Here is a 13,340-nt window from a genome sequence, read left to right on the forward strand (position 1 = left end):
GAAAGATCCCCGCAATTTGCGAATTCGGTTTTCGCGGTAGACCCTCTGTTCTTTATTTTTATGTACTGAGATTGTTACCTAATTTTGTTTTATTATTTGGGTTGTACAGTAGACAAAATATTGTATAGGTACATTAGTGAGAAGCTTCCAGTATATCACGATTATATAAATACTATTTACCAACTGCCCCAGTTTATCAATAGTCTTAATTCTACTTATTCACCGCGTAACATATTTATCGTTAAATAAGGAAATAGCTAAACACTTTATCAGCTGTCAGCGGTGATGTATGTTTTCATGGTTACAGCAGTTCAGGAATATGCATATTACATACCCTCGTGAGCAAAGCCGGTGTGCGACCGGCGGCAAGGAAGCGACTTGATTACTTTCTAGCAAGAAACGTGCGGGTATATTTTGATCTCGTATGAATTAACCTTTTCGACGCCGTATCAAACACAAAAGCTGTCACGCTGACGCCACGTCACAGAAGTGTCAACACTGAAATTGAACATTATGCATATGCACGTAGATCTATGTTGCTCTGTGGTCTGTGACCGATTAATCGGTCTTTGGCGTTGAACCTACGGTGCGGATATATCGGTCATTGGCGTCCAAAAGGTTAAGGCTCAGAGAACCCGCATTTTGCGCCATTGTTTTGACAACAAACCATAGAAGCGCCGTAAGCGCCATAAATACGGGGCGACGTTACGACGTTTTGGCCGCGTGGTACAGGTTGCGATTGTGACAATTGCATTGTTTGATATGGCTTCTTTATGGTAATTATAACTCAAAGCCCTCAAAGGTAAAATCTAGAAGAGTTTCTGGCATAACAGATTGTTTTACAAAATAGATTACCTATTTAATTACTAATACTGATGATGATTTATATGAAGTATCTTTTATCCTTCCCCGAACCTTCAACTGTCTCCATACCAAATTTTCATTAAATCGGGCGTGAAGAGGCAACAGACAGACAGACACAGTCAACTATCGCATTTCTCATATTAGTAGATAGGGATTAATTTCTGACTAGTATAATATTAATATTACTGGCAAGTACCTTTTCTCTAAGAAAAAGCAGCGAATAAAAATTGCTCATCGCTTCTCGTTGATCGCCGCTGGTCTGATAGTTGCCTAAGTTAGGCGATTTAGAATTTATTTTTCGTGAGATTCCCTAAGGTGATGCAAGGTAAAGATATTCCCAGGATATATTATTGTGAAATCATTTCGTAATCGTACGCTTTATCCAGTGGTGGGCAAACTTTTTTCATAGGGGGGCAGAAAGTTTAGGAAATTTAAGTGGAGGGCCAGAATTGTAGCCAAAATTTATTTTGACTTGCGATTTATTTTTGAATCGTGGGCCAATGCCATATATTAATTATTTCATAGGACCGGCGGCGGGCCGGATAAATACGATTCGCGGGCCGAGCTGGCCCGCGGGCCGTACTTTGCCCACCACTGGCTTTATCAATAGTTGAAGTAAAAAACTCTTTCTTTCCTTCCTCGCGTTATCCCGGCAATTTGCCACGGCTCATGGGAGCCTGATGGGGTCCGCTTGACAACTAATCCTAAGAATTGACGTAGGCACTAGTTTTTACAAAAGCGACTGCCATCTGACCCTCCAACCCGGAGGGAAAAGACCTTATTGGGACTAGTCCGGTTTCCTCGCGATGTTTTCCTTCACCGAAAAGCAACTGGTAAATATCAAATGATATTTCGTACACAAGTTCCGCAAAACTCATTGGTAAAGAGCCGGGGTTTGAACCCGCGACCTCCAGATTGAGTGTCGCACGCTCGTACCGCTAGGCCACCAGCGCTTGTTGGTTGAAGTATAAAAAAAATTTAGTTTTATACAATAACAATATTGTTTCTTCTTACAAAAGAAGAGAAATAAAAACATCGAAATCTAAATTTTTAACAGCAGCTCGACGAAAAAGAGCAGTGGTCAAAATTACTTAGGTAACCGAAAAATCTGAACCCTACTTGCCTATCGATTGGAAGCCATACTATTGTTAAGGTTAGAAATAAATTAAAAGTGCAAAAATTCACTGTCTTGGTCGGACTTGAACCCACGACCACCCGATCGCTAGCCCGATGATTTTCCATCTGAGTTACCAAGACCTTACCCAATACATGTACGTCAATAGCGTCGGTGCAGACGTTTTTACTTGATACAAAATTCTATTCTTTCTATTATCTATTTCTATAAATATCTACAACGAGAGAACAACGAAGACGGGCCAGAAACTAGCTTTTAAATTCAAATTTCAGTTAAGCTTTGATATTAATACAATCAAAATGGTTCTAGGAATAGATCCAGACTTCCGGGCCATTTAGCATTTATTGATCCATTCTGATTGTAATAGTCTTATTGGAGTTATTGGTCGCACAGACCACGATAAATTGTTATTGACAGAATTACGAGCTTCCCGGGCGTATATCCTGCTTGCTCGAGTAGAAACAGTTAGTTACAGTAAAACGCTCATGTGATGGTCGCACTTTAGGTCGCACTTAATAACTTTATCAGATAACTAGCGACCCGCCCCGGCTTCGCATGAGTTAACAAATTATACATAAACCTTCCTCTTGAATCACTCTATCTATTTAAAAAAACCGCATCAAAATCCGTTGCGTAGTTTTAAAGGTCTAAGCATAGGTACATAGGGACAGACAGACAGCGGGAAACGACTTTGTTCTGTAATATGTAGTGATAGAGAAGAGTTTCTGTCTCTGTGAAATGCACGTTGGTAAAAGAGGGGGCGTAATGCCACGAAGCTAGAAAGCAACAAACGATTTGGCGCGCCGCGCGAAACTTGAGAAGGATTTAAAGATCGCGCGGTTTTTAACGTTTTACCTCAATAACTCTGTCAAATCCCTCGGCTATATCACTAGCTATTTTATACTAAAATTATAGTATTATGTCTGCTATTGTATGCAGGGTAACGTTACTTATATCTTTTACGGTTTTGCTTATAGTCTGCCCTCGCAAATATAGTCTAGTTTCCGAGAGAATTTCATGGCATTTGTCTTTGATTAAAACGTGTTAAAATCCAGTAAAAGAACAACTTTGCGTTAGCTCCCTCTTAACTGGTAGAGAATGCCTTCAGGCATTAAGTTCGCCTCTTGTACAACTTTTGTTTTACCATGTTGGAGCTAAGCGTTAAAGACTCAGCTTTGCAACTTTAAATCCAGGCCTTTGACTAATCTAGTAATATGTTAAAGAAACGAGAAAGTCCTTAACTAAGCGGAAACACGGAGTTACAGGTTAAGTGGCGTATACAAAAAATGTATAAGTACGCTGTCTCATTTTACACCTTTTAGTATATCGTCAGGTGACAAGCAAAAGTCACTAAGTACCACCACAAGTTCATAGCCATAGTGAACCATATTAGTACGAAAAGAAGGTTGATTTTTGTTTAAATATTTTATAGTAATTAGTGACTTTTGCTTGTCACCTGACGATATTTATTTAGTCTTAAAGTTGTCTAATGTACTATCATTGTCACGTTTTTCTTTTCTCTCAACAGTCGGCCCGCCCTACATCAAAGAAGCGTCAGCATTCAGCACAGCCACCCTAGTCGCCATCCTCATCTCCTGTCTCGTCTTCCTACTCTTCCTCAGTCTACTCTTCGTCTTCTGCCGTTGCAAACGCAACGAGAACAAGAAAGAGACAGCTAAAGATTATGAGATGGATTCTATGAGACCAGCGATGGTGACGCCTCAGAATCAGGCGCCACCGCCTTACTACCCTAGTTCTGGGATGGAGAATAAGGCGCTGGAACATTCTATGGAGCTGGCGCTAGCCATGGAGGATTCTAAGAGTGCGGTATACGCGTCGCAGAGCGGTTATGGATATCATTTAGCACCGCATCAGACGATGCCGCACGGGCAGCTGCCGCCGCAATCGCATCCGCAGAACATGACTAATACTGACTGTAAGTATTTTTGTACTTCCTAATTATGACTGCAGTAAACTTAATCGATATTATTAAATATATTAAAAACAGGTCACTCACGTATTTTATGTCGAACACGCTCGACATGTGAGTGACCCGTTTTAATATGTCTGTGTCTCACGAAAGTTTTGATCGATATTACCTAGCACTTACTTCGCCTAGCTTGTAAAATGATCAATTCTAAGGTACTTACATTTTTGAAGAGGGTCTTTTTTCGGCATTTTGTATGGCAATTTCTTATTTTTAGAAAATCAGATTTATAATCATCGTTTTAGGAAGGATTCTTAACAACAAAAAAAATTACGAGGCACCACTCTACTTTTTATAGTTAGATATGGAAGCTTATATATCAACATTTGTATGGCACTATTTACCAATTTGTAAGGCACTTTTGACATGGCATTTTTTCGGCAGTATCAGAATTTTTATGTCACTATTTATTATTTTTGTGGCATTTGTAAAATCATCGACGAAGTTCACTGATTCAGTAGCCTATTCACTCTTGACTTGCAAAAGTCTATTAAATTACGGTAACTTCCTTGCCAAATATAATAAATAAGCCTCGAATCCGTTTCGCTTCCGTACACTTGTTTGGGAGCGTCACAGAGTACAGACGCCAGTGAAAGAAAACAAACGCCGCATTATATCGACCTGGCCACGACGTTGCGCGACTGGCTTAGGCTAAAAGGCGACAAGCATAAGGGAACGAATGGTCCGATCGCTGTGTCTCGCTCCAACCTATGGTTGTCGCCTTAGCCGAAGCCAGTCGCGCAATGTCGTGGCCAGGCCGTATAGCGTTTACAAAAAGCAGAGCCCGTACCATGAGTCACTGACTGTATCAAAACTTTTGGCGTTTGTCTTCTGTAACAGCCCAGTTATATTCCTTCCGTTTCACTGAAACCGTACTGGGCTGTAGCCGCGCCTATCAGTTAAAATCTTCGGCGGTCAAATGCTTAAGCTTAATTATTGTAAATACATCATAACATGAGTTCTTCATTGTTAGCGCAAATGAAATGAGCGGTCGCGCTCCCATACCTATACCCCTATGTGTGTGTATGTGTGTTTTACCTGATGTGCGAAGACCTCGATTACCTAAAGTGCCCCGTCTAGTTTGAGATGGTCTGTGGGGATCGTTTTAAATTAAATGAATGTGTTTATTTATTAAGTATTTTCCATTGTGCTACCGAGGACTAGCCACAGACATCGTGAGACGGAAAGGTCTGTACCTTTTATTAAAACTTGGCATGCCACTGTCCTCTTTCGGCGTTTAAATGTATCTATAGTTGGTCAAACCAATTTGTCAGTAAATAAAAACAAAAAAAACTATACTCATCCTTTTCTTTTGGGTGCTAGTACTAGTGTAAGACAAAGATAGTATATTTCTCTCTGTCTATGTTTGAAATGAGACAGTCCTTTGACAAACTATATTATGTAATACGGCGGGGAACAGGACGAAAGACTTTCGCATACCTACTGTCTTGTAAAATCACTAAGGGCCACTTGTACCATTCCGCCAACCCGGGGTTAACCGGTTAAAGCTGGAGTTACCATGCTTCAAGTATAATTTGACACTGGGTTAACGGTTTAACCGCATAACCCCGGGTTAGAGGGATGGTGCAAGTGGCTCTAAGATATTAAAATCGATCGATCGAATAATTTCTCAAGTATCAACATGTTTGTTAAAGTTTTGCAGGAACATAATCATTCGAAAAAGTCGGTTAGTAGTTGAAAATCCGTCGTACTTTCCACCCGGTACACTTTTACTTCGTACCGTAAAATAGGGTGAGTAGGGTCAAAACTGAAATTCAAACCTCGATAACATTTTATTTTTACATATGAAAACTGAATGGTGTATATAATAAAGTGTTCCGGACGTTTGTATTTTACTTTTTATTTTATTTTGGGTAGTTCCATTTCATAACTTTGACGATAAAGAGGAAAACCCACCTCACCCCGTAGTGCCTCGTATTTGGGGTGAGAGGGGTTTTCATACAAAGGTGATTTTGGAAGATTGTTGGATCGATTTTTTTTATTATGCGTATTACTATAGCTCCATTTTAAATTGGGATACATTATTTTTGTAGCAGTAGCCTTCAAATCCCTTCTCACCCCCCTCTCAAACCTTAACCCACCTCTCCCCGCGAAACCTACTCGCCCCGTTTTACGGTACCACTCTAACCTTACTGTTTTTGTGTTCAGGGGTAAACATGGGCTACATAGAGAACAGCTACACCAACAGCAACAACGGCGGCAGCGTCAACTCGCAGGACTCGCTGTGGCAGATGAAGATGGCCGCCGCCAATGGCGCCATACCCTCACACCCGCCACACCAGGTCAGTAAACTAAATTAACCTGTCGAATCCCACGATATGACGTCACCATAAGCGTTCTGGCTCATATATGAGCCGTGGGAGCTGACAGATAAACTAGTGGCTCTGTGAGCTGTAGACCTCGCGAAAAAAAATGTAAAAACTAAAAATACTTCGTCGAGTCATTATCACAGCGAATTTAAAGTAGTCTTAAGTGCCATAAACCCTAGTGGCGCTTAAGTCCATTATGCCAAAACAAAAACACAAACATTTTACAAAAACTGACGTCAGATAAATTCTAACTACCAAACCTGGTCAAGAGAATCTGTTGAGAAATGCGAACTGCAGAGGAGAACACCCGGAGAGAACAAACCATTTTTTCCCAATATTAAATTGTACAACGGGACTTAATCGCGTATCTAAGTTTTTAAGATTTACCTCCGACGTTTCGAGGACGGCGTTGTCCCCGTGGTCTTGGAGAAGACTGGCTTAAGTGGGACGAGGGTTTCAAGATCTCATCCATATATATGGAATCCAGTCATTAGTAAATGTAAGCGTAAACGAATATCGACAGTCGATAAATCGAATATCGTTAGTGTTGTGTGTCGACAGAGTGACATCCCTAGTGCGCAAAACGTTCAAGCTGATAAACAAGATCAAGTGCGGGTAGTTCGAAAAACTCGCGCGGTTAGAAGAAGCTGATGTCAACTTAAGCCAGTCTTCTCCGAGACCACGGGGACAACGCCGTCCTCGAAACGTCGGAGGTAAATCTTAAAAACTTAGATACGCGATTAAGTCCCGTTGTACAATTTAATAATGTGTAAAAATCGTGAAAGTTTAAATCATTTTTTCCCATGCCCCTACACACACCTTCACCTTCACACACAGACACCTTCGCTAACGCTTAATGTGTACAGAATAGGGAAATCTGACGAAAACAAAATCGACAACAAAATAAAAACCTGTTAAACAAAGTCATTATATATGTACTTATATTAAAACTAGCTTTACTTATACATAAACCTTCCTCTTGAATCACTATCTATTAAAAAAAACCGTAGTTTTAAAGATCTAAGCATACAGACAGACAGGCAGGAAAACGACTTTGTTTTATACTATGTAGAGATGATTTGGACGCTTGCTTTCGCTCTGTGCGACTAAAAGCATTTTTATCCCCTAAAATAAGGCCAACAAAACAGATTAACAGTCTGACCGTTACTCATATAAAAATGACTTGGCGGAACATCAGGTGCCCGTAAAGATATTGAAATTATTACATATTAATCTTGGTAATTACCAATTTTACCTAGTTACGATCCGCACATAATTATATTACGGAGGCCGAATTTAAATTCTTCGCATAATCGTGTCTATTATACAAGATTGATCTCAACATTATCTGAAGGCCGCCACTGCGGCTTTCCTTTGAACCCTCATTGTAACATCGCCCACGCTGTTGACTGACTGTTCGTAAACCTTATTACAAAAGACATAAGGTCCACCGATGGAGAGTTAAGAGTGTTGCTGTTTGTATATCCTCTAGCCGCACATACGTCAAACCTTGCCAAGCAAAAGGAAATTTTATTTTGTCAACACAAAGTTCAAATTAGAATGGAACAGGAGACCTTTTTATAGGTCTCTGGGCGGCTAGAGGTTATGGAATGATATAATAATAATACGAGTAAATACGACAGCCTGTATGTTTGTATGTCTCAATCATGTCTTGCTGTTGTATGCAGGGTAACTCTGCATACAACAGCAATATAATTTTAGTATAAAATAGCTAGTGATATAGCGGAGGAATTTGACAATCAAAATTTTAAACAGGAGTATAGGTACACCTTTCTCGTTAATAGTACTAAATACGGAAATCATTTAGAGCTAAAAATATGTTAAGGTGACAGTCCAACCGCAGCTGCAATATTGTTCATTTTACTATGGAAATTGACAGTAACAGCGACGCGTTCAGTACCAGTAGTGCAGCTGCGGTCAGAAATGGAATGTTACCCTTAGTGTATTCTAGTCAGGCGAAATCAATCCAGCAGATACCTATGTATAATTTACCTACAACTCAAACGCGCGCGGTTTTCGTCAACCACAAGATTGATTTATTCATTTTGTATTGTATTTTGTTTTGTATTGATTCATTTTGTGCTAAATTAATTAAATATCATCTCCGGAATATTGTACCGATATAGATGCATCGCATTAATGTGTCAGTACCTGGTTCATGTTTTGTAGACCACACGTTTGCGAGTGGTGGTACCTATTTAGTTTGTAGTATAGGTATTACTTCTAGTAGATCGCGTATTACCTATATGACTGAATATAAATAATTATGAATATAATTAATTAAATAAATGATTGCTCTCACTTACTTACACACTTACTTTTTGATGCCAAAAACCCTCCAAGTAGAAAAGAAACTAAGTATGAGGTTTCACTTTTTGCTGTTTTGATCTTTACAATATTAACGAAATAGATTTATTGATCACTATTACTATTACCTATATCGAATTTTAATTTCGATCGAACATTTATAGATGGGTCCTGTGTCGAAATATCGGTAAATTTCGCGATAGACCCGTCTATAAATGTCAGTTAATAGGGTTGAGATTAGTATTTAATCAGTTTTGTTTACAATAAAATGTTTACTTATGTGCATATTTTGTGGCAAAGTCGAATTAGATAAACGTTTAATTATACATGTAGTTATGTCGATAAAATCTACCGCATAATTATTTCATGCTGGCATACATTTCTGATCAGATACGAATTCCGAATAATTTATGTTAATTTGGCTCATAAAAGTAATTAATAATATTGCCGCAAACAACGCATTGCTCCGGTAAAAAAAATGTCGTAATTAAATGTGACATATTGAAAAAGGAGAAAATGTTTTTTTGAGCAAATTGTAATGAGATTTAAATAATTATCCATTATGAAATTTACAAACTCTAAAGGGCTTAAAAGTTATTTATAAAGCAAATAATAGCAGTTGGACATGACAGAAATATATTATCAATTGTAACATGTTTCATTTAAAAAGGCGAATTTAAAATTTGTGGTCGTATCCGACATTCGATATCGGATCGGACAATGTGGAAACCCTATGGTAATAAAAATGACGTAGAACTCGACGATAATCCTATTAAATCGCCCGTGTCAACGCTGCTGCGGTCGTATCCGAATGCCACTTTTATTTTACTCCCTTTAGGACAGATTTTCTACGACTCCGAATCCTCTATTGAATATTGAGTTCATATTAACTCAGCGGTTGCTTTAAAGTTAACAAACAGACAAGGTTATTTTCGTATTTAAAATAATATAGATTTGTATTCCCAACTCTCTAGAGCTAATGCTATCTTAATGTTCCACTCTCAAAAGTTTTCGATTGTATTTCGAGCACTGGACTTTAAAAGCAAATTGGTAGTAAGAGAAGTTTAGTATTGGAATTGAAAAACTGAGTAGACTTTTGAACGATAAAGCAGCTGCATAAGGCTTTTGCGTTATTAGGCACTTGTTAGAACGCTTGAAACTCTGGCAGGCTTATTCGCGGCGTAGTCGAATGTGGTCGAACCATAATATTCTCCTTTGGCACACACAATACAATTTGGTATACACAATATAATTTGGTATACAGAATACAATTTGGTATAAACAATTGCAAACTCGCTGCGTTCAAATTTGAAGCAAACTTTAATTGTTAAACGGGTAACATAAAATTTGAATTAAACTTGAATAATTAAATTGGTAACACTTGACGGATTAATAAGACATATTTAAATAAGCGGGAAGTTTCGGAACTGTTAAAACACAAGTTTAGTGCAGCTCAGTGTAAGGGAAGTTTTGAATTTTGTTATATTCACTATTACCCGCGGGTGGCACTTAGTTCTTAATTAAGACGAGCATCTTCAAGCACCAAAAATGAGAACGAGTGTTATTTTTTGCTTCATCGAGCGTGCAGTCCGCCGCGTACGTCGAGCTACGTCCTACTCTTTTCGCATGGGGGCGCCCAAGGCCTTCGGTATTGGAGCGCGCGCAGTGCGCCCCGTACGCCGGGCTACAGCCTACTCTTTTAGTATGAGGGCGCCCCGTATGTCTCTGTCGACTCTTTTATATTGGAGCGTAGTAAAGTTACAATAATTCCATACTCCTAACCTAACGCCGATCGGCGAGCGTGCACGCTCCGTTCTGTGGCCGAGGCATACTTAATGCTTTAATTAATGGAACAACAACTTCTCTAGTTTCTTTAACCTGCTGCCAAAGTACTGTGTAGAAGTAACGACTGTCATTTGTTTTGCGCAGGTGCTCGACCGCCAGAGCCACTACGGCTACGACGCGCACGGCTACGGCGCCATGGACGACTACGCGCCGTACCCGCTGCCCGCGCCGACCGCCGACTGCCTGCGCTCGCAGAACCCGAGCCGCCAGGAGTACTGCTCGGACCCCTACGCGCAAGTGCACAAGCCTAAGAAGCAACAGCATATAGGTGAGTTGAGGTCTCTTTAAAGCCCTAACACATTACCGCACTGCAACAAGGTCGCGGTGCGGTGCGGTAGTGTTTTACGGCTATTACAACGCAATAAATGGAGCAACCTAGGTTTTTGCGGTTTGGTTTCCGCAACTGGACGTCATAATATTGCGCCTATTTTGCGTGCAAAATGGAGCCACCTATTGAGAGCGTTATTATCGAAGCTTACAGGTAGACGGAGGCACAAATCCAAGAAACGGAAAAAAGACTGCAATACGTAGAAGCCTATGAGCCAAAAAAATAGTAATGTTTGTATGTATATCTTTAACATGATGTTTATTAGTCTACAGGAAATAGAAAAATAAAAGTTGTATTTTCGTATTCCGAAAGTTAAGCATGATAGAGCTTGGTAACTACAACACCTTTAATACTGAATCGGATTATTAGCCTCTACAAATGTTTAAAGGTAGTTTGAAGCTACGCACTCTAATATGGTCTAGGCTAGGGTAACATTAAAGCTTATTCAATTTTACATAAAAAAGTCCTACATGTACCCTTGCGGAAAAATACATACATACATATAATCACGCCTATTTCCCGGAGGGGTAGGCAGAGACCACGGATTTCCACTTGCTACGATCCTGATATACCTCTTTCGCTTCCGTTACTTTCATAACATTCCTCATACACGCTGCCGGTTTAGGGTGCTCTTGACCTGGCCTATCTTCAGGATTTCCCCGATCTGATCAGAGAAAGTCCACCGAGGTCTGTCCCTTCCAACCCCTTCTTCTACTTCTCCCTTATACACTCTCTTTGTTAGCCTTCTTTCACTAAAAAAAAAAATACATCTTAGAGCAAATACGTGGCGTCAAATGGCGTGGACATGAAAAAGGGACCTTTCATTTTACATACACACAAAATTTCAGGACCGTTCTAGAGATTTCGAGCTTTGTCCTAGTTCGATTGTGCTACATACCCATCATACATCCGTAGCTGAATTGTGTCAGGAATGCAGTATCTCGCCGATATTTCGCTAACAACTGACTCAGACATAATTCCGAGCGTGACGCTGGCAGCTTCCGCGTTGTTATCTGGCTCGGTTGAAGTGTCAAAGCTGTTTCTGGAACGAAATGGAAAAATGTGTACATTGCTGACTATGGCAATCGATATAAAATAACGATTGATGTCTACTAGGGGTCACAAAACACAAACCCGGTTTCACCGAAATCGAAAAAACCGGGTTTACAGCCAATTGCAAAAAACGGGTTTTAACTTTGAGAAAACCGGCTTTTTCGAGTTTTTTTATTTTACAGTTTGATATATATTCTGTTTCGCAAAAACCGAAATACCGGTTTTCTAAAATACACACGGTTTTGTGACCTATTGGCGGCGGCGTTCTCATGTCTACCTTAAATATATCTGAATAAGATTCACAATTGAATGATCAGTCTGCAAATAAATTCGTGCTGTGTGTCGATCTAAAGTGTATTTACGACATTTAAGTAATTAATATTCATAAATTTGACAGGAAACCTATTCTAGAAGTTTATCCAACCTGTTTCTCAGAACGATTTTCTGCTTTTGGAACATTTTTAATATTCAACTAGTTTGATTTGAAAGCTTTTAAATCAATACTCGGTTTCCAGATTCACTTTGTGGAAATCGAAATTAAACAAACCTGACTTGGACTGTAATTTAAGATAATTTAGTTACTATTTGGATTTGTTGGGTAGACAATTTATAAATTCATAAGTTTTGGTAGTAAAGTGATTTAGTAAATGCGCAGTAAATTAGTTTAATGGGTATGTAACTAGAATGATTAATGTACGATAATAATTTGTGGCTGCAGTTAATGAACATCAAAAACCATTTAAAATACAAATGATGATTCGATTTTAATTTTTTTGCTTGTTTAGTATGGATGCCTTGGGTATATATATGTCTAAATTTAACATCACTCGGTCTGTGCATCTCGTTCGTACTTATATTGGAGGAAGATAGATAGATTAGCGATTAGCAATAACAGATTAAAGTTGCCACTCTACTCTTTATTGTTGGAGTAACCATTGCCATATCTCTTCAGTTCCTGATACATTAGAAACAAGGCCTTATCTTATGTATTCTTTTCAGAATCCCCTTACCATGAGGTGAGCGGTCTCCCAGAGTCGTACGGCGGCGAAGCAGGCGGTGAGGACAAGCCGCCGCACATGTCCCTCAGCTACGACGAGTCGCTTGAGTCGGGGTACTCCACGCCCAACTCGCGCGCGCGCCGCGTCATCCGCGAGATCATCGTGTAGCCCCGACGCACATGGCGACCCTGCCCGCTGTAAGCCTAGCATTCACGATGTACGGTTAATTTAGCGCAAAATTGATCAAATGTTCATTGTTAAACTTTTTTACCAGGTAAGCTTTGTCTTTATGTTTCAGATATTGAAATTACTGTTCATTTGATCAATCTACTAATTTGTCAGCTTTTGTACGATAATTACAGTTAGATTGGCCAATCGAACAGTCTTGTTAGTAGGTATCTGGGATACAGAAACAATATAATCACTTGTGTCTTTGTGTGAAGGCTGGGCTTCACACATGTCGAGGCAATTC

At 39.5% G+C, this 13,340-nt stretch overlaps 1 protein-coding gene across 1 annotated transcript in view; it reads left to right on the forward strand.

Moving 5' to 3' along the window:
• LOC134652375 (hemicentin-2) overlaps window positions 1-13,079 on the forward strand; it is a 144,597-nt gene extending 131,518 nt beyond the window's left edge. Inside the window, exons 9-12 of the mRNA XM_063507553.1 lie at window positions 3,528-3,935; window positions 6,156-6,289; window positions 10,574-10,757; window positions 12,870-13,079. Of these exons, the coding sequence (XP_063363623.1) occupies window positions 3,528-3,935; window positions 6,156-6,289; window positions 10,574-10,757; window positions 12,870-13,036 (893 nt within the window). The 3' untranslated portion in view covers window positions 13,037-13,079. The remainder of the gene's footprint in view (window positions 1-3,527; window positions 3,936-6,155; window positions 6,290-10,573; window positions 10,758-12,869) is intronic.
• Window positions 13,080-13,340: the final 261 nt, after the last annotated feature.

The sequence above is a fragment of the Cydia amplana genome, chromosome 1 (assembly GCF_948474715.1).
Source record: "Cydia amplana chromosome 1, ilCydAmpl1.1, whole genome shotgun sequence".
In the NCBI taxonomy this organism is placed as follows: domain Eukaryota; kingdom Metazoa; phylum Arthropoda; class Insecta; order Lepidoptera; family Tortricidae; genus Cydia; species Cydia amplana.